At 34.2% G+C, this 23564-nt stretch overlaps 1 protein-coding gene across 1 annotated transcript; it reads left to right on the top strand.

The window, feature by feature from the left end:
* Positions 1-5890: 5890 nt before the first annotated feature.
* Positions 5891-8065, top strand: LOC128237681 (probable G-protein coupled receptor Mth-like 11). The gene is given in 3 exon segments (XM_052953266.1): positions 5891-7506; positions 7508-7595; positions 7598-8065. Coding segments are annotated over 3 exon segments (2172 nt in total).
* The last annotated feature ends 15499 nt before the right edge of the window (positions 8066-23564 follow it).

Raw genomic sequence — 23564 nt, 5'->3', positions numbered from 1 at the left:
TGTTTTGCATATGTATAAAATAGTGAAATACGATTTGGTTATTCATTGTTTAACCATTTTAACTAGATTGTCCAAAATGACTTATTGACACACTATAATTTTTAAGCACTAAGTACTCGTTATCACCAATGATTTTTGAACTTTCTATAAATGCTTTGTCTTGTTTTCGGTTTAATATAACCATCACGTGTTATTATTTGTAAACAATTAAATTAGCAACAATAATTGCTTAGTTTTTATTCTTATTTTGTTTTTTCAATAATCACTGTATTAATAAAATTGTTTATTTCCATCTACCTGTGTGTTTTTAGTTAGATAACTTGAATTAAAATCTTAATGATCAAGAATGGGATTATTGAGCGTTGCAAATGAGCACTTCTTAATTTTTAAGTTAGTAATGAAACGAGACTGTGAGATGTATAAGGGTACCAGACGCCAATTGAAAATTATAGGTTTGTTTTACAAAATGTATTGGCTTCTGTTATATTGCGTTGTTTCGGTTTAACCAGAATGTATTGCAGGATATTGAACACAGTAAATAAGCGGGTAAGCCTCAGAAAACCATAACATACATACCAATAATGAGTGGTGAAATTGCATAAACAGTGAGTAAAACACAGAATTAAGAATTAACCATAATTGAGTTGTTTTATGATGGTGTAATAATTAATTTACTTAATAAGCTACTTTCGTTTAGCGTTGGGTCTTTATATTTATATTTCGTTTGTCTTTAAATTGATACTAGTTTATTATTAAAACTTATTTAGTTGAATGAATTTAAATTCCATTCCTTTAATGCTTTAAAAAGATCCGATATATATATATATATATATATATATATATATATATATATATATATATATATATATATATATATATATATATATATATTATTATTATTATTATTATTATTCACTCAACACCACGTTGACAATTTTCATCTGAATAGAGTTATGTTATTCAAAGCCAAAATACTTTTATTTTTTTTAAAAGGGTAGCTAACACTTTTCGACAAAAATAAATCATTTTCTATCTTTATGTATTTATGTGCGAAGAAACTAATTAAATTTATTACACTGGCAATTTACTGTTGATAAAATATATTGTCGAAACATTGAAATGTAAAGAAATCAAATCTATATATGAATGCAATTCACTCGTTCGCCTCTGTGGTATTCATCATATGATACTATCTAATGTATTCATGTGTTTTTGGAATGACGGAATTAAAGGACTTGATTTTATTTTTGCACAAACAAGAGAGAACTTATTTAACTTGATGATGTTTATGTAATCATTGTTTGTTTGCATTTCAAATTAAGTTATTTGTAACCTTGTAATTTTAAATAAATAGATACATTAAAAAATATTCCTTATTCGATACTAGTAGTTTGTTGACATTGATTTTCTTAATAGTACATAGAAAAATACTGGGACAAAATTAAACCCTGTTTAGGGGCACAGGGCGAAGGACACAAATGACAATGAACTATGAACACAAACATATAAACATATACACATCACATACACAGATACAAACACCACAAACAAACCCTACCCTCTTCAAAACATTTAAAGGATGAGATAAGCGCCCTGCCAGGAACGGTCGGAGAAACAAGAGTCACCAAAACTCGAGTCTACTAGGGGCTAAAACTAGTTCGACTACGAAATGAATGCCTACATATTGTGTTGAATATGGTCCCAAAAAGTAACTGTTATACAGGTGTTATTCATTACTTAGAATCGTTTTACGCGATATGAAAAATGATACCGGCATTTGTCAATTAAAACTTTTTGAGCATCGTGAATGTTCAGAAATCAAGACAATTTTCTTAAACCGTAACCAACGCAATTAGCCATAAAACATTATTTTTCGAACGGAAATATCAAAACCTGCGATCTGAACTTTTGTCAGCAGTCTTATATCACTGGTTTGCAGATATTTACGCAGAACATCGCTCATTCTAACACCAAAAAAAAAATCAAAAAAGTTGTCAAAACGGTAAATCTGTGAGAGTGCAGCTTTAATGCTTGAAAAACGTAGTGTATCATTTACATTTAAAGCCGAAAAATGACTTTGGTAAAAAATGAAATAATAACGTGTTTAAAGATATACACATATATTCTTAAGAAAACAACATTAGAACGCTGAGTATACATTTCCGTCATTTCCCGGTTTAACATTTATTTGTCAGATTCATAATAATTTGGTATAAATGATGATGATTAGAATTGAACATTCTGGTAAAATAGAAGGTGATTGGATACACATGGGATATTATTATCAGGATCATTGTCTTTTAATGCAGTGACAACCACGGAAGACAATCTCCTTCACAATTATCTATATAGATAGGCAGAAATATATCTGCCATCATGTAGGAAATACAAATACTGTTTTGTTTTTCTTTTTATCAAAAAATGATAGTTATAAGCATTCATGATACATTGCAATATACGTTGACAGAACCAGAAGTCAAAAATAAAATAAAAATACAAACACCAGAAACGAACTTTCTTATCATAATTTATGAATTAGCAGCAAAAAGCAGTTACTTCACGACAATGATCCAATCAGGAGAGTTCCGTTTGTGAAGGCGCTCGCTGATGGATATGACAGGAGTTTTTAAGAAACTAGAAAAGTCTCATATTTCACCTCAACTTGTCTACCATTATCAAAGCTTTGCTGGCGCTCATACTGGAGCATTATAAATACATGTCAGCATCGTCTCCAGTTTGAAAGGGAAACATTTGGAGATTTCAAGGTTGTCTAGGGCTATCTTTGGATAGGAGCAACAACGGAATACTCTGCTTATTATAAGCATGAAAGAGCGAACTTATATAATATTGTTATGGAGTGGTATTGGTAAATTGTAAAATCCCTGATTTCCGAGAAGCTTGTTTTCCGTTTATACTTTAGCATTCGTTTCTGGAGAACTTTGATGAAAGCTGAACAATTTTCAGGTAAATCGTTTTGACTATTTTAGGATTTAAAAACAATAAATTTCCGTTTTTATACCCATTGAAAATACAAATATAGGTTTGTTTGGTGAACATCAAATTTTAAATAAGGCCACAACAAATTGATCATTTGTTCTACGGATTTTGCAAAAAAAAGTAGGAGCGAGCGAGCGAAAAAAAAAAAACTTCTTTTTATATTTAAGGTATTTCAGAGGCGAGCGCAAAGCGAAAAATTAAAAAAAATAAAAACATTTATTTCTTACCAAATTTATCATACAATTATGTCAAGAAATGCTTTTTAATTGCAAACATAGGTTCTCAGTTATAAATGAAAAGGTTTTGATTGTATCACATGAAAATCTGTCTCAATATTTAACAAATGGCAATAAGATCCAGTGTTTTACTCTTAAGTTCAATTTAAACGTGGATATATTGTAAAGACAACATTCCTCATAGTTAACGTGCAGTTATTCGAAGACCAAATGTTTTGTATTCATTCCGTAACTTACTATCACAAAAACATTTTAGACTTGCCAGAGTAATTCAACGTTTGAGCATTTCCAAATATTGGGTCAGGTCTAAATTTGAACCTCTTAAAGCACATGATAAGGTTGTAGTGACTTTGACATTGCGGAAGATCGAAAATGTAAATAACACAGAGAACAATTTAAAAAAAGACATTGTGGATTAAATTGCGGGACATCATAATTAAAGCAGCACCAAATAAATCTGCAAATGTTGCACCGGTCTTTATATAAGAGCAGGTGGTGGAATAAAGATGTTTCCCTTTCAAGACCTCGCCTTTGCCATGAACCTGCGGGTTAAAGGTCCGTGCCTTGAAAAAGAATATCATGACGGCCTCCATAGCTTTAATGCCCGTAAGAAACAGGCCACTTTAATCACAGGCCACTTTACTGGACTTTCAGTCTAGCCAACCCCTGGTAAATCCACCACATTCACCCGGCTAACCCTGGTATACCCCCGGAAACTGGATGGGGGGATGGGGGAATATTTTAAAACATTGACAAGTCCTACTATTTTTATCTGTTTATAACAATTATGAGTAATATGATAACTGAGAAATGCATTTAAGAATTTAAAAATTACTCACAAAAACATGTTCAATTGTTGTAAGTCGTGTGTCCGTGTATTTTAATATAAGTTTTGCATTCAAAATCCGATTTAGTTATTATTTAACACTAAATTTTGAGTACAAAACAATGATTTACTAAAACACACATAAATAATTATTGCCTTCGGCACTGTGAAACTGTTGTTGTTTACTGAAGACTATAATCCATTGACTATGACACTGATTCTCATTTAAAACGTGTATTTTACATTACGATAACTGAAAGTAACCTGAATAATACCGGAAATAAATACAACGGTGCGACCTGAAAAACATCCCCGACAAAAAAGACTGTCAACAAATATCGGCTGTTTTGCGGTTACCCGGACCTGATTTTGTCCTGACACGAGGAAATTTTGCTCGCAAAGAATGTAAAGCATAGAAATACCTTCAAAAAGGCGAAGTCGACGTTGCAAGTTTAAATTCTATGTAAAAGAACTTCAGAAAGTAGAGGAAATTCAGAAGTAAACAAAAAAATAATATGCGTGGCCAAAAAGTATGTGCGGGTGCAAAAAAGGTTGTTGTTTTTTGTTTTTGTTTTCGTTTTTTTGAATTTTAGGTGCGGCAAATCCGACGAACAAATGATCAATTTGTTGTGGCCTAAATGAGTTTTATAAAGTACATTGAATTAAATAATGAGATAATTATGCTTGGGTTGTCCGTGTAATTTATACGTTGTGTGCTTCCTATTCAACGCTTTATATGTTAGGCCTTAGCCATGTGTCTTTAGATTGGTTATAAGTTCAGTTTGATCGTATTTTTATTAAATATACAAAAGAAATATTTTGACAAACTATATCTTAATACAATTGAATTGGGCCACAAATTATAACAAGATTTAGAAAATGGCCTTCCCCGTTATGTGTCAGACTTTCGTTAAGATTGAAAATTTCTCACAATATCAATTTGCATTTGCATACATAAGTAATATATCATGGTAATGACTCGAAGAAACAGTTTATTAAGTCAAAGTCTTTTAATCCTTACCCTAGTGCCTTAAACAGAATATTTTTCAGTGCCTATTATGCCTAAGCAATTTGCCTTTAAATCGGTTGTTTGTTCAATGCCTTTTAGGCCTAAGCAATATGCTTTTAAACAGGGTGTTTGTTCAATGCCTCTTAGGGCTAATCAAAATGCATTAGAACGGGGTGTTTGTTCAATGCCGCTTAGGCCTAAGCAATATGCCTTTAAACAGGGTGTTTGTTCAATGCCTTTAAGGCCTAAGCTGTATTCTTTTAAACAGGATGTTTGTTCAATGCCTCTTAGGCCTTAGCAATGTGCCTTTAAACAGGGTATTTGTTCAATGCCGCTTAGGCCTAAGCAATATGCCTTTAAACAGGGTGTTTGTTCAATGCCTTTAAGGCCTAAGCTGTATTCTTTTAAACAGGATGTTTGTTCAATGCCTCTTAGGCCTTAGCAATGTGCCTTTAAACAGGGTATTTGTTCAATGCCTCTTAGGCCTAAGCAATATGCTTTTAAACAGGGTGATCGTTCAATGTCTCTTAAGACTTAGAGTTCAAACATGGGCATAATTGATTGCTATTATTTCGTTTCTTTGCTTGTCCATGTATGATTCCGTTGTACTATTTACAATGATATCAGAAATGCGATTTTTCAAAACAGATACTCTACAGTTTTTTATATTTATTTCTATTGGCGTCTAAAACCAAAAAAGTACACGACGTTTTAAATTATTCTGCCCCTTGTCAGTGTATTAATTCTAAATCGTAAGATTTTACATACGGACTCATAAAACGTTTTCTGTTTTTTATTTACAGTCTATCATGAAATAACACAATGTGTCCTGATGGTTTGGTGCTGGTAGTTACTCTCATTCTTTTTCCGACATCGTTTGTGGTACGTTCGCAGACGACTCACCCGCATCAATGGGGCTACAGCAGGGACGACGACTACGATCCATTCAGCGTCCTCGAATACGACTCGGACACGTGTGCGGAAATGCGGACGTGTGGAAGGGGCCTCTCATATCCGGACAAAAGTTGTAATTGTGACGAGCTCTGTGTGTTAATGAACGATTGTTGCGATGGATTTATAACTGAGCAGACACTCGAAAGTACCTCTTTTGAAATAAACGCAGACCAGTTTTCATGCGAGACGGTGAGAGGACTTGTCTTACATCGTCATTACGGTGTTTTGCTAGTTTCCAAGTGTTCGTCAAACTGGACTGAAGCACGAACAAAATCCCTTTGCGAAAGTGACTTTCATTTTGAGAAGGATCTTATGAAGAAAACACCTGTTTCGGACGGCTCTTATTTGCAAATAATGTACAAAAATATGTACTGTGCATACTGCAACTTTGAATACAACATTTTATTTTGGTCGCCTGAACATGTTTGCTTTGAAAATATGACTAATGTCCGTATGATACCGTTCAGTCCACATTGTCGACTTTCGTTCACTGCACCGTTGTTCAATTCCACGAAAAGAGTATGTGGAGTGGTGCCACCGATTTCTACCTGTGGAAATAAGTCAGAAGTGAAGCTTATTGTTTTATGTGAACAAGGTCATTATAACCTTGTTTATGATGAATATGGTAACGAGTATAGAAACGAACATTGCGCGCAGTGTAATGGTGTAGACATGAACAAGCTTTATTGTATGGATTTATCAGTTCATACTGATATTATACCAAAACCAACCGAGGGGTCTGGCGATCGTTTAGCAAGTCTTACGCTTCTAGTGAACCTTAATCTCGGTACATTTGAAAAAGATGGAAAAATTATTGATTCAAAGAAATGCAGTTATGATGAAATATACGACATAATGTACGACAAATGTCGGGAGGTGTTTTGCCCACCAACTACATTTCAACGAAAAGGTCGCTGCATTCTACAGGCTGTAGTCGAAAAACAAATGCAACAATATTCCGACAGACATTATTGTACCTGGGCGAAACTAGATCCAGCTGAATATATATTTACAAACGATTCAAACTTGTTTATTTTATCGAGACAGGAAACCTACAATGACTCTCAATTCCACCAGATTGGCACAGATGTTTTTATTTGCCATAGTCTAAACAATACCTGTTTTCAATGTGAATCGGTCAAGGTCACGTTTAACTTTGATAAGTCAGAGGAGTACTTGTCAACGATCGGACTTGTAATTTCAATCCTTTCTCTTCTTTTGACTGTGATCGTTTATCTCACTTTTCCTCAACTTCTAAATACTCCAGGCAAAATCCTTATGTCTATGGTGGTATCTCTTTTGCTAGCTCAATTGTTGTTCTTGATTTCTTCAGAAGTGTCTTCTTATCCTTTAGTATGTAAAATACTGGCAATATGCGACCATTATTTCTTTTTAGCAGCCTTTTGTTGGATGAACGTTATTGCGTTCGATTTGTGGAAAACCTTTTCAAGTAAGGTAAGCGCTCCAAGTTCAAGCGAAAGTGCGAAAAACGTTATTATTTTACAGTTTCTATGGCTTCGTTATTCCAATGTGTATTGTTTGTGCGGCTTTGATATTAGAGTTTGGCAATTTGAGAATATAGATACAAGTATGAAACCATACTATGGGCGAAACATATGTTGGATTAGTTCACGCAATAGCCTAATCTTATTCTTTCTTGGACCTCTTGCCCTGTTTAAGCTCTTTGACATGACTTCTTTTATCTTTACCGCCGTGCACATTGCCCGGGCAAGAAAGCAAGGAGCCGCTGCAAGGAGAAAAAAGAACACATGCTCGTTGCTGATCAACATCAAGCTCTCTGTAGTCATGGGTCTAACATGGGTGTTTGCCTTTGTTGCAAATGTGGCCAACTTGCAGGTTATGTGGTACTTGTTTATAATATTTAACACATTCCAGGGCCTCTTTATCGCCATCAGTTTCCTGTGCACGAGGAAAGTAGTCCGTCTGGTGCACGAAAAATATGCGGTATTCTCCAGCACATTAAAGTCCTCCGCAGAAACAGAGACGACCTTTGCCTCGAAGTCTAACCTTAAGTATTCTTGAACAGATCAAATATACACAAAAATGTGTTAAACGATGTAACTTTACCATTCTTGATTATCGCAGGTGAAAATTTCCATCCGGTATAATTTTATTTTACATCATGTATTTTTTCAGAAATAGAAAAGAGCTTAACAAAATTCTAAATATTGATGGCATTTAACAAAAGTTTAGTTTTGAACTTGTTTATTTAACAACGATTGAGAAATAAGCTATTGCAACTTATATTAATTACTCTCGTTGGCACGATGATGCACGAGAGTGTGGTCTTGTGTTGTAGGGGAAACCGGAGTACCTAGAGGAAACCCACTTGTCTGACTTGGTGACCACAAACAAAACTTGCATCCGCCCAGGCCGGGAATCGGGTGGCCTAGGTGAGAAGCGAGTGCACTGACCACAGCGCTAACCTGACAACCATTACAGCGTTCATTGCATTCATAATTGTTGTTTTTGTTTTTTTGGATGAAGGTGCATTTGGCAGGCCAGTATTTTATTTAGCGATATTGAAATGTTCATTTAATGATAAGTATTTAAATATTGTTAGTAATTTAGATTCTTTTTATATATGCTTTCATCTTCCTGTCTTATCTACTTCGTAATAACAGTATTTACATATTGTGCTGATAAATTTGAAATAGTTCTATTGGTGTAACGAATGTTACTTGGTAGCCGAGGATTTCATTTAATGATATTGTAGTGTACTTTTAATGATCAAAACTGTTTTTAGGTACTGTTTAGATATGCTTACATTTTGCCTACATTTTAGCTACTTTGTAATAATTACAAATTTCATTTAGTGATATTGTAGTGTACATGTTGTTATAATTACTGGTGTTGGTGTGCCTTTCATCATTGCTTTGATCAAATGATGCTAACATTCGTCTATGTCTTGTTTTAGCTACTTAAAATATGCACTCTTTATCCTTTATCAGACTTATCACAAATAATACAATTGGTTTAATATACCGAAAAAGTTGCATAATGGTCAAAATCAATGGTTTTAATGAAAGATATTGAGTTAATATTGAAAGAAATCTGCAGAAAAACAATTGTTTTTTACCTTATGAGACGATAGATGATAGAAGTAAATCCTTACTCGCCAATAATTAAATATGTTTGCTAATTCAGCTTTTCAATACGCGGTAGCAATCTTTTTATCAGTTTAAAATAGTTCCCATTAATGCACTATTTAGGAAGTAGTTGAAGGTTAAGCACTTTAATTTTAAAATTTTAATACATTACATTAATATATATGATCATTGTTCTGCGTCGATAAAACGTGTGTATCGTACTTATAACTGTTTAACAGATGCATTGCAGTTGATGAAGTGTTTAAGATGGTAATACCGTACCTTTCTTTCTCCAGCAGTATTCGCACCATTCCTTTTAAAATAATACAAAATGTCAAGGAAATAAAACTGAATGTTATAGTCTACATGAAATAAATCAATACGTCTACCGTTTGTTAGAAAAATATACAAAACAATGTTTTTGTTGGTTACTTGTATAAACCATATGATCAAAGTTTACTTGTTTGATGATTGTGATCAGTATAAGTAGTATAACGAATTTTCTCGTGAGTGGCAGAGTATATTTTGAACATTTTTCCAATACGTCATTCGAGGTTGTGCTTTAAGTTGATAAAAATGTTTTATATGTCGAATTTTAAAGAAAATAAGTTGATACATTCCCAGTACAGTACATTCCAGCCCATTAATATTTTTAAAATTTCTTTTATCCGGAATGTATTTTTTTCATTTGTTCTTCCTCACTTTATTACACGTTATATATTTTCATGGATAATTTACTCTTTGTATGAATCTGGTCATATATTATGATAATAATTGTTTCATCTTTATTCGAATATGAAAGAGTTTATTAAGTTTCGTTACAGCTATTTTTGCCAAGCACATGTCGGTAGTGTATGTGCAGTTCTCGGCTGAACGCACGGTGACATTGGACGGGGTCAACTGTAGGATATAGTATGCGGCATTTGTCCATGTGACCATGTTCATATACAATACCTGTGATGTTTTCCAATGTCTATGTTAAAACGTTCTAGCGAATACAAAAGCTTTATTCTATTAGTAAATTATTTATGTTGTTTTGTGTTTTAGCAGTATGGTTAATTTATGGAGTACTTACGAACTTATTATCAGCAAGTGTCATTGTTTTTGTTTTTATTTTTGCTTGAGTGGATATATACAGTACCTGTGATGTTTTCCAATGTCTAAGTTAACATGTTCTAGCGAAAACAAAAGCTTTATTCTATTAGTAAATTATTTAGGTTGTTTTGTATGAGCAGCATGACGAACTTATGGAGTACTTACGAACTCAATGTCATTAAGTGTCATTGTTTTTTTGTTTGTTTTTTATCTTTGCTTGAGTAAATTTTAAAAATAAACGTATCAACAATTTCAAATATTTTTATGAATAAGATGCATTGTTACAACTTAACAGTAGCATTCTCATGGTATCAAGATATCAGTTAAAGCTGTGTAACCTATAGCTGCTTTCCTTGACAAGCATTGGTTATCAAGTGAACTAGAAAAAACAAGTCAAATAACCACGTCGACAAAAGATAATGGTGATTGAAAGGCGTCATGTTAATCCAAACGGCAGTCCTAAAACATGATATAAATTCTTACTTATGAACAACATGTAATTTCGTCTTATGTTTTCTGATTCTTCAAAATTTATCAACTAAATGAATTAAATAAATAAGCAAACTAATCATAGACCCCTCAAATAACATGAACATAGAGGAGTGGAAAATTCAAGGCGTACAGATAATTCAATCCAATAGAAACCCAATTCATTGATTTTTATCAACTTCCAAAAAGTATTTGCTGATTGGTAAACATTTACGCATTCATTAACAATAACTAATCCATCAATGTTAATATGCTTGCTACCAGAACTACCACATGGTATACATTTCTCAGTCAAACAGGCCCATAACTTAACGATTGGTCAGCATTTTTGGCCCTACTACACATGTGCGTTTTGCTGTATACCTCGTTCAAGCATAGCCGTTGTAACTTGATATCACATAAAAAGCTATGAATATATACACTGCTCTACGGGGCTTTTGCCTAGGTGTTCCTGTAGCTGCTAGTTCATTTTATACAGTGACAATAAACTGTACATAAATGTACATCGACTGTTTCATATTGAACCCACAAACTAATATAAAACTTGGTATCAGAAGTGGTAACTTTTTAAAAAGAGGATATAAATTGAAAGACGCATTTAAAATGGCTACATCAAACGTTCCACCACAGGACAACTTTAACCTTAAAAGACCAGAGGAGTTTGATATATTGTTTCAAAGATTTAAAAGGTTAAGTTCGGCAGCGGACTAAATGCAAAAACAGATTTTCAAGTCAGTGGACTTAACGAAAGAAAATGCAAAAGTGTACAAAAAAGTTGTAAAAGCATTTAAAAACTAGTTCGATATTAGAAGAAACGCAATCTTTGAAAGAGCAATATTCAAATCTAGATCTGAACAACCTGGTGAATCCTTATAGAAATATATTACTTCCTCATATTTGCTTTTCGAGCACTGCGGATATGGTGAACTAAAATATGAACTCATAAGGGACAGAATTGTTGTGGGAATACAAGACATCAGGTTATCAGAAAAATTACAACTAGATCATGAGTTAACACTCGTAAAGGGATTAACCAAGTGCGGCAAAAAGAATCGGTTTAAAACAACAAGTGTTGTTACGGTTTCCACAAGCATAGACAATTCACATGGTTAAGAATAGAAATGATCATATCAAAAGAACGTTTATACTACTAGCGAAAAAGCCACAAATGTGCACCCGAAGTCGGGTAGCAAGGATGCATGGCCGACAACAATGCCCTGCAGTCGGAACGATACCTCATGGTTGTGGTAAACCGTACCATTGGGTAAAATGTTGCAGGTCAGGCAACAAAACGCAACGTGTAAACGAAGTCCTATACTCGTATCGTTCTAGGGCCGAGGCGCTAACCCATGGCGACGAATCGCATTATGGTCATGCCGGGGAGGTTTTTTCAACAACGACAATGACAAGGGGAAAAGCGGTCGTTTTCGGTGGTCGGGACTGGCCAAGACGATGAACAATGGACAATTCATTGTAAGATGAGACAAGGGCGTATTACTTTTAAAATATATACAGTTGCTGAGGTCACTGTAATCAAAGATTATGTTTACAAAGTAGTAGACAGTCCTCCTCTTACTTAAAGTCACAAAAAGTATTAAGGCCAGGGTATAAGAAATTTAAAGTCCTGGGTCATTTGAGCTTGACTCAGAATCGAGTAACAAAATATCTGTTCAGACCGTCTTTGCAGTCAATGGTTTAGACAGATTTTTACTCAGTCGACCTGTAATTAATTCAATCTTGTATTTGGTAAAAACAAACACAGACGAGGTCATTTTGACTTGGTTAAAACACTTGCAAAATGTGCAAAATGTGTAAAGTATATTAAATATCTAAACGTTTCTTAACGATGGTGAAAGTTTTAACATAGCGACCTCTCCGACCACGTCGATAGATTAGCACAAACTCAAAAATATTCAATAGCTGAATGTGACATAAGGAAAGCGAAACGGTTCTGATGGACTATTTAAATGTTCATGCCAAGTAGTTGACGTTCGACTGTTTGTGTTCAGACAGTCACATGATTATAAACAAAATGGTCAATTCATTGATATCCCTTTTCTGACAACAACAGCCTCCTGGACCATTAATAGATTATTCCTCATGTATTTTGCTTGATGAATAGGACATAGTAACCGTTTACAATTGACTGATTTGCTAGTAATAGGAATCCGCACATGGCCAATTTAAACTGTTACACTGATTGAAACTAAAGCAATTGCTTCATTCACACAAAACTAGGCCAATAAGTATAATTGTTGGTTCCATCGATTAATATAGTAAATAGGCATGTTTCCCATAAGCACGTTAGTGGTCCTAGTGCGTTCCTATTACTGCGTTTTGGCCAACATTGTTTGGAGCGAATTGTCAAAAAATATACTTTGTTCCAGGAGAGTTTCATAAGGAAAATGAGGTAAATAAGGTAATTTCAAAGTCACTTCCTTGATACTCTACATCAAAAAAGAGGTTAACGAAGAACATTGATACTGGAAGGTTTCCATCCAAATACGCATGGAAAAGACTTTTGAGTCTCAACGTTAATTTTATTAGCTACGATGAAAAAATTATCGAAAACCAAGCCGTTATAAATGTTATATATTATAATAGCTGTTCGCCACTATGGGACATTGCAAAACCATATAAAGGTTTCGTACTGTTTGTAAATAATCTTGAATGGATTTCGACTAGGGATGCAAACGAATATTCGAATATTCGATCAAACGTTTGGTATTCGAATGTCAAAATCGGCATTCGAATATTCGATGTTTTGTTGTTGAATAAAAATAACAATAAACCTTTTGCCTGCAACCCGGTTGTTGTGTTTAATGTTCGTTTGTCTTGTTTTAGAACGATTTGCCTATTTTCCAGGTGTGAATGTGATGACAATACACTAAACACGCGTCATATGTCATTTAGGAACAAATCGTCGGGTATTATAAAATGTCCCCGTATTTTTACATTAACTGCCTATAAGACAAGTGACACAAAACATGCCTTTTAAAATGCCTTTGGCAATGAAGGAATAACCTAGTTCCCGAGTTGGTTTGTTTTCCATAGCTATATTTAGTAGAGGTAAATCCCAGAACTAGTCTGCTCGTCCTACGGAAAAATCCTCCATTGGCGTATAATGCCGTTTGACCAGAAATCCATCTAATTCACGTTGTTTACAGATATGAAGGCACATGAGTATAAACGAAAATATTTTGTTCTTGCCCTTGTTCATTATGTATTTTTTTTCTTTCTGAAATGAGGTATTTTAGAGGCTCATTTGGTGAAATTCAAGGTCCGCCGCGCGTTGTGGTAAAGACAAAGTAGGGCTAAAATGCCCCGCCTATTACTTAAGCAAATACTATTATAGTTTACTACAACTTTGAAAAGATGAATTTTGGTAATCGAATATTCGAATATTCGTTCGAAAGAATTACCGAATATTCGAATATCAATTTTGACATTCGTTTGCATCCCTTATTAGGACTGTTTATTTCACGCCGTTATGTTCAGATAGGTAAATCCTGCCAATTGTGGACTGATAATATGTGTGTTCATCTGTCTCTGTTTTGTCACCAGATAGACAATGATCGTCAATTACTTTGGGATACGATATACGACCATTGTGGTCTCGAGACATTGTGGTCTTAAGTCGATTGTGACAATGACTTGTTCTGACCAATGTGCACACTAGTTTGCTATCAGTACAGAAAAATGATAACGGCTACTTAGTTAATTATCCAATTACGATTGCTGTTCTTAAAATGTGCGCATAACTTAAATGCACTTGTCAATGAATATATCTATCTATCCATTAAAAAGTCAAATTTTCTCTGACAAATAATTTTTATAAAGGGACTTTGTGTTACATTTCCTGTCTCATTCAAATTCATCTTTTCAGTTTTGTATTGTTCAACTGCCATAGCAGTGCAATTGAAATTGTGTTGAGTGCGGGTGTAGCAGTGGTTCCGAATACTTAATGAGTTTTGTTTGCAGAAGGTTTCTATTTTGGATGTGTACAAGAACAGTGAAGCCACGTGTTTTAGCTTTCACATTTTAAAAACCATTTGCTTCGTATGTTAGTTGTCGATTCAAATATTACGTCTGTTGCATACCTTTATATGTGTTTATTGTGTATTATTATTCCTAAGGTATATATGATTGGTACGAAATCCCAAAGCGTTCTTTCGGTTCTAAATCCCTTTCGTCTTATTTCGCTTTTACAAGAAATTGCCTCTTCTTCTTCTCACGTCTGTTCTTTTTCCCTGTTTAAACTACATCTCAACCATTTGCCTTCCGTTTTCACCGTCCAATTTAACTATCCCTATGACAAAGAATTTCCTTATAAAATTGCCATCTACGTTTTAATAGCCATTTAACACCTGTTTTGATTTCGTCCTTCAAACCCGTTTACACTTCTTCCCTATTATTTACCCTTTTCTCTGTATGTCTCTATTCCGCCTTTTATTTTTCCTCTTCTACCCTCCCCTCTTATTCCGGTCCGTTCTCTCTTTAAAACTCTAACTCTTATTTCGCCGTTTCAACTCTTTTCTTTACATCTCGTACAAATCGTCTTCCCATCAATTTCCAAAATGATAATGTTCTTCTGTACATTTCTTTTGTCGTTTTCAGACCCAATTCCCTCCACCTTGCAACATCTCACACTCCGCCATTTCATTCTCTACTCCTCCCTTTCCTGCTGTCTATTCTTCCTCCCTATGATCGGATTCCACGCCTCCGCATCTATTCCACATCTACCTCTTTGTCTGTGGACCATTTCCCATTTGAAATGCCCATGCTCTTTTCCAAAAAAAATATTAAAATTAACATGCATTTTCAGTCCTACTTTTTACTTATATTCTGCAGAGTCAAATATTCCTGCGAAGTAATTACAGTTAGGCTGTATGTTTTTAGAGAGTTAGGAAAATGACACGATTATGAACAAAGTGGTATAACCATTTGCATCTTCATTCTCTGCAACAATATCCGGCATATACGAGCTATCGTAGAGACCATGACCAGGTTAAAACTATCGATTACTCTGTTAAGTATCTGTATATATTTTTATAAGTATAACTGAGGTCACATTGAATAAGCTACACGTTGTGTCATCATTGTAATGCGCCATGCTGTATGGCAATAATAGAAAATGATATATTTTTGGAAAACGTAGTGGAACCATTGGATTATTTCGCCAAACCGACCACATGTGATTTTTTTTAAAAAGTCCGAATTGACCTTGGAATATATTTTGAAAGGCAAATATGTAGATTTGAGAGGAAGCTCAGTAGCGAAAGAAATTAGCAAACAATTGAGTGTTTACCAGTTGGCATTTGAATATTGCAATTCAAACGAACGCAAATAAACAGTTTTATTACACAATATCTACACATTGACTTTCATTACAACATTATAGTTAATGAAGGCATTTGAAATAAATAGAAATACCATGAAATTATTTACCCGCATGACATTTTAACAAAAAACAACACAATATATATTGTTTTAAGTATTCTGAATATCAATCACATCCTTTGACACATGATTTGACATAGTGATACATATTACGTATGATACTCAATAGCTTACCATTGAGAACAAATTTATTTAGCTTCAACAATAACGCATTTCTATATTTCGAGTCAAAATAGCGTTTCAAATCAATAAAACAACGATACAAACGTTTATTTGCGTTAAATAGTTTTAGGTATGTAAATGGAGAATAAAAAAAGCCTCATCAGAGGACACTCCTTTCCTTAATCCAAACTGCTTATCAGATGTGGTATTATTTTCCTCGCACCAGGCAGTTAGTTACTCAACTAAGTTATCCCTCTATAATTCGCTACATCATTTTTATCTCCTTTTTTATGTATAGGAATAATAATGCCTTTAGTCCATGCCTCAGGGAACACTCCACAATCTAGAATTCTATTGAATATATTAATTCAGCTTAATATCGCAAGCTTCAATAAAGTACTCATTTAGCAGCTTATCTTCTCCAGCAGAATTCAAACTCTTAAGAATTTAATTACCTCTACATACGTTATCAAATATATATATATATAAGAACAGCGTCTAAATTTTCAAAAACGGGGTCATTATCATCAAAATCATCAGTTCTATTAAAATTTTCTGATTCTGCATGTAAGTTAACATTCATCTCAGAAAGCATCGTCTGTAATTGCGATTGAAAACCAGATAATGGAATACTATTTGTTTTTGAGCTACCATTACTCTTAAAATACCAATAATTTGATTTTAGCTTTAGGAAGTCTCTACAACGCTTATATTTAAACTGCCTTCTCTTCTTTACATTACTTTTGTAAATAGCTTAATATCTACCCAATTCGATTATATCAACATTTAAATGATATGAATTATGAGAAGATGGTTAAGCTTGCTCCGTATACGTTAATCATGTTAAGTTCCCTATCCCACAATCCGAGCCTAAGCGTCGATTCGCAACTCTAAGGGAAGTAGCATTCCCATGATCTAATAATCTATCACAATGTGTGTTACTTCCCTTGTACAGATCAACATCTATGAAGTTGTTTATAAGCGAGCTATCGCGCCATAAGTATATACATGCAATAAAGACATCACGGTCTAGTCTAAAACAATTTTTTTCGAGTTTTAACCGAACTATCGTATCATGTATATTTTTCACTACAGATAACCCAATTTTGATATTTCATCAATCATAAATAACAGTCCCACTTGAATAACGCTTGGCATTTCGATGTCTACAACAAACAGTCATTGCCTGTAAGATTTAATTGACTTGTTTTACATCATTCCGTTATTAATGAAACAAAGTTTGTATTCTCCCGTTTACTAACACTAAGTCCATTACAATTCCAAACTAAACACTAAACAGGTCCACCCTCCCCGTCCTAGGCATCCCTCACTGGCATCCCGTTGACGTACAAAGTGCCATACGACACCCACGCTTGTTTGCCTGCGTCCCTATCTTCCCTCATCTTCCTAAAAAGGCTCTTCCTCTTGGCTACGATATCCGGTTAAATTGTTCCGAAACATAATAGTTTGTCCCTCTTAAGCTGTTACGTTGACCACCAACCACCTCCTTGTCTCTGAAAAAACTGAACATACACACAATCCGTCTTCCTGGTTTGACTCCTCCGTCCCCCATGCTCCGGTTGGCCTTCCGTTTTCCACTCCATTCGGTCGCTATTCCCCTCATGTTTGATCCTTGGTTAGCATGTTGTTCCTGAAGTGATGGCGCAACCCCAAAACGATGTACCCGTTCTATTTTTATTTTTTAAACAACATCCTGAGCAAATTTTAGCTTCTCCACCGTAATTTTCCTAACAAGATGTTCCGTTTCCGCAGAATTAGTTTAAATGCTAAATTTAATTACTACGCGATCTACTTGCAGCGGACTTAAACATACCGATTTCTGAGTATATAAACCGTCCAAAAACATCCGAGGTTATTTTCGATACAAATGGCCGATTAGTTCCGAATGGTGACAAATAGACAAGTTATGGTTGCTCAATATGTAAAAAAATCACGTCAGAATTGAGAAGGAAGCGTTGAAGCTTATATCATGTCTCGCTTCCGTTAGTGTTACTATTTCTTATTATTTCGGCTTTGCTAGTGAGTGCATTTATTTAAAATTAAAGTTTTACATCAAAAGATATTAACTATTTATACGTTTATAGAAATCTCGAATCAACAACTATTCCTAATGTCTAGTAGTAATGATAATAAAATCGCACTAACACTTAGTTAATCTATTGTGAACGTTTCGGCAAAACTCTTCTTTTCTCTTTTGTTTTTAATAAAAAAGTTCAAGAACTAAAAATAAACATAATACAACATATAAAACCTTACAGATCGATAGCCTTGTATTGAACAACTAATACAAATAGTTCATATACATAAAAGGGACTCACTAACATTGGATTGTTGGCAACAGATGGACACAAATGCAGACGCATGGGGATCAAAGAGCTGCATGATGTATAGAACAATTGTCTAGACAATCAATTGAAGTGACTACACATACAAGATTTAATGATAAAGCACGACACTAAATTTGTTGGTACAATAAAAAAACACCTCAGCACAGCACGACATGTAAAATAATATTTACACAATTTAACAACACATTATAGGATTTGTCAATTTTTCTACAAATTCGTAGTTTGTGAACCATTATAAACGTTGCGTTGGGTCGTTTGAGTTTAAAATCAAATGTTCATACATACAAAGACCACGTTACATGGTTTTTGGAGTTCACTGATGTCATATTCCTTGTAATCAAAGATTAAGAACTAAAAATATACAAAAGCCTACTTTGACTTTGATTAGTACCATTGATGCCAGCAGCCAAATGACAAATATAAACTATGAAACAAGATACACAAACGAAAAATAATCCTTTATAAATTGGCATTGGGTTATCGCTAAATAACAGCAAATCTACTGATCAATTCACGCGGGGATTAAACCGGTTTTAAAGTTTTCACGCACACATATACTCATGAAATATTTTTAGTACATAATGAATAGATACGGAGATCCCCTGCAGCAGAAAGACTACAGTCGTAGCAACAGAAGTCGACTCTTCCAAGCCTCAATGCAATCATACCCTAAATGTGATATGTAACAATACTAAGTCGGAGTGTTTGTGAGGTTATCGTCAGAGGCAACTTACCACGGACTGGCTGCTTTTGCGATGTACTATGTCTGCATAAACAACGCTGGCAAATGGCATGATGTCAATATTTTAGCCATAGTTTATTTTTGGAAACGTGTTTGCAGTCTAAGATTCTAATTAAAGAAAACCGATAATATCGAATTTATTTGTAAAAAGAAAAAAGTTCATGCATTTTGTAATGGACTACGCAGTATTCACTTCGATATATCAAATAGACTTGACTCAGTGTGTGTAAACCACATGATATATTACGTCATATATGATACGTCGGAAGGCCACATTTTGCTAAAAATGAAGACTTAAAACAATGATAACTTTTCTTTTTCATCACCGTTTTAAATGAAACAAAGGGCAGTCCATGCCGTTGAAAGAGCCCCGCCTTCGTTTAATTACCGGAGTTTGATGAAGGTGTTTAGTTTCATCAAACACTTCAACATACTTGTTTCCAAATTATGTTTTGACAGTGCTGTATAAAGGCTTGTCGAAGTGCTTTAAAAAACTATATTCTCACTCAAACTCTGGTAAAAGACCGAAGGCGGGGCTCCGTAATCGGCGTAGACTGGGCTATGTTTCATTTAAAATGCTGGAAAATAGTGATGTTATCTTTGTATAAAGTCTTTATTCGAAGCAAAATATTGCCTTCCGACGTAGCAATTATGACGCAATTTATCACTTGGTATACACACACTGTAATTGTAGCTTATATGCATTTTGCTAACGAACGGTAAATGATTTCGACATGTGCATGGACTCGTTTGAAACTAAGTTGGGTATGAAAAAGGGCCAACAATTAACAACATTAACGACGTTTTATAACCTCTTCTGAATAGAGCTGCTAATGCACCTTTAAGTTATCTGATGTACAGTAATGTGAAATGTTGATGCTTCGTGACCCCATATTATTTCGGTATCATTTTGAAAGGGTTAAATGTGCAAAGGAAATATAAATAATATAACACCGATGAAATATTGCACACACGCTTTTTTGACATAAAAAGTTGAACAATCAGATTGGATTTCAGTTGAAATAAAGAACAAATTACTAACAACCCTGACTTTATCTGTTATGTATTTACAGTCATTTATTTTACCTATAATTTATGAGAAAGCAATATCATTTCAAATAATACCAAACTTACACAGGGCCACCGTACATCAACATTTAACATAAATTCAAATAATATAATCCAATATTATTTTATAATAATCACTTAAAAAGACACTCTTATTCAAATTCAATACATACACATGTATAACAAACATAAGTTTTGATTGATAAACTACTTACTAAATAATGCATTTATGGACAATATTAATTACTGATAACAAGATCGTAACCGTATATTTAATAGCAGAAAACGCAAAAATATTAAATGATTGGTGAATGCTAAAAGATTTACAGCGATCTGCTATAGTCTCATAAGGTAGAAATACCGTGTTTTCTACACCTTTCTTTCAAATTAAACTCCGTATCTTTCATAAGAAACATTATTTTTTGACATGTACTTATCCTTTTAGGTGTATTTAAACATTTTTTTATTGTGGTCAATCTTGTTTGGGAGTAAAAGAACATCTTTAATAACCACACTTCTTCAAGGAGTGTTATTCACACATTGCTTCATATGAGAAGAAAAAAAAACAGCATTATATGTACTGATTGTAGCATAATGCAAATATACATACATGAAAATCCGAAACATACAAGTTAACATAAACTTTAATAACGTAAATTCATTGATATGGTGATACCTTAACGCGATGATCTTCTATTGCGTCATTCTTATAATTTTAAATATTGATGTTGTCGTTTAGCATTTAGCATTTCGCTTAAAGATGCATTTCACAGATTGAACGTTTAAGCAATTTTTTTTTTCTTTGTCTTGGAAAAAGCCAATTTATGCGAACATGCATGGAAACCAGTGATATAAGATTATAAGACTACTGACAAAAAATCAGATCGCAGATTGTCATATTTAATTTCAAAAGTTGATGTTTATACATTTTTTCTTAAACCGTAAGTTACGTTTTTAGCCATTTTCGAACGGAAATATGAAAATCTTTGATCTGATATTTTTTCAGCTCTCTTATATCACTTGTTTGCATATATCAACGCAAAAAATTGGATCACTCCGAGACAAAAGATAAAAACAAATGTCAAAACGGTAAATAAGTGAGAGGGTAGCTCAAAGAGCAGTCTGTCATTTTTGCTCAACGTAAGCAACGTGGAATCAGACAAGCAAATAACTCCAAGAAGTCATTTCTAAATTTAGTTCCTGCAAGAACGTATACGTAAAAGTTCAAAGCCGCGTTGCAGTTTTGGATGTATTCACAAATAATGAATACCATAAAGAAAGTAAGCATGTTTTCATCCGTTTCAACTAAGACTCCTTCGCTAAGAAGATTCTGGTTTATTTGCCGAGGCAATAAGGTCACGATAAAAACGATACAAACAATCACGACGTTTTTCGTAACGGACCGCGTCGTTTGGCTAGGCCCGCTGGTCGATAATGACCTGCTGAGAACAAGTTTGTATATGATGTACACATTAGAAGGCAATATAATGGCGATCGGAATGAGGAATTTAAAAAGTGCCTCAGTCCATTTGTTTATGTCAGAATATATCTTATCGCGTGGGTAAAATACGGTGAATCCGCGTTCCTTTCGATCTTCGTGTTCAAAGGTAGAGAAAATGAAAATGCCATTGAACAGAGGAAAGAACAGGTAAATTACTACAACAGAAAACGTAACAACACGAACAGTTAAAATGTCATATACTTTAAGTGGCATTGCAACGCATATCACCCTCTCGATTGTTATAAGAACCAACAACCATGAAGATATTTGAACGACAGATGAAATAATAACAGTAAATAATCCTCCATCATCTATTGTCCATGAAAAGTATTCAACGCCGAAGGCTACGTAAAGCAGAATCCGAAGCGGTCCAAAGATTGTAACCAGGGTATCTGATATGGCCAGCGCTGTGAACATTATCGACGTTTGGTGTCCTCGATTCTTCTGTCTGGACATTATGATGACGATCATCGCGTTTCCCAGGAAAGAAGCGATGCATAATACAGTTTGTAAGACTTGCATGACGTATTCGAACCCTCTTAGGTTGGGGTTGTTCAAAAACGGATCTTCTGTACGGGAGACATTATCAGTTGTGTTTGACATGGCTGGTTCAAGCGTGACGTATTCTGTGCCTGTGTTACAAATGTGGAAGAAATATGTCCAGAAAGTTTCAACAGTGCTGCAAACGTTACTGAAATGAAAAGTAATACCTGTTGCATACTAAGATATTGTTCGCCGACGTTTGTCCATCCCAAATTGTTTTACTGTTTTGCACCAGGTTCTAATTAGAGACATGAAACCAGAGTTATATATGAAATTGAAAAAAAGAATGTATCTTTTCATTCTCATTCATTTAAAATAGATAATTTTGATATCCTTTTTTTAAGATAAAACAATACCCTTGCAAACTTATATTTGAATTGCAAATATTATATGATAAAACTGCAATGCCTATTGCACGGACAAGCCGTGATGCAAATGGTGATATTCCTAGCTTACATAAAACAAGAAACGAATAAAGACGCAATATTACAAAAACAAAAAACATGTATTAACAAATAAAACACACCACTGAGTGTCATATGTACTCATAAGGACCGACCAGTTGGCCCCAAAAGGTGTTTATGGATCGAACTGACTGACCAGTTCTTGTAATGCCATATGGCTCGAAGTGGTGAGATATATTCCTTATAGTACAAACATTTTCCTTAGCATTTAATAGTTTTAAACGCTTTGATGTGTTTTATTGAACAAGGCAAATCATGTTTACTTGCGACAACTTTTGCCGTTGTGAAAAGAATAAGCCACATGCAACAGCTTAATGACATCAGCAGTCCATTTAAATTATTTGGCGATGTCCGGACGACCAAATAATTAAACTGGTTTTTAATGAAAATGCAGTGAAAAGCCGACAGATCGACCTGATATATATATAAAGTAGGGACATATTATGTAATGCATACTATCATAAAAAACATTGAGAATTAATGTTGGTGTTACTATCTAACTCGTTTTTTAAACAAATGACATTCTTATATAAAGTCAATAAATGCAGTTGTCTATGCTTTTATCAGAGTATATTTATTGAGGTCCCAAAAGGCAGTTA

The sequence above is a fragment of the Mya arenaria genome, chromosome 6 (assembly GCF_026914265.1).
Source record: "Mya arenaria isolate MELC-2E11 chromosome 6, ASM2691426v1".
Classification (NCBI taxonomy): domain Eukaryota; kingdom Metazoa; phylum Mollusca; class Bivalvia; order Myida; family Myidae; genus Mya; species Mya arenaria.
The sequence above is the reverse complement of the archived record's forward strand: the minus strand, read 5'-3'. Positions and strand labels throughout refer to the sequence as shown.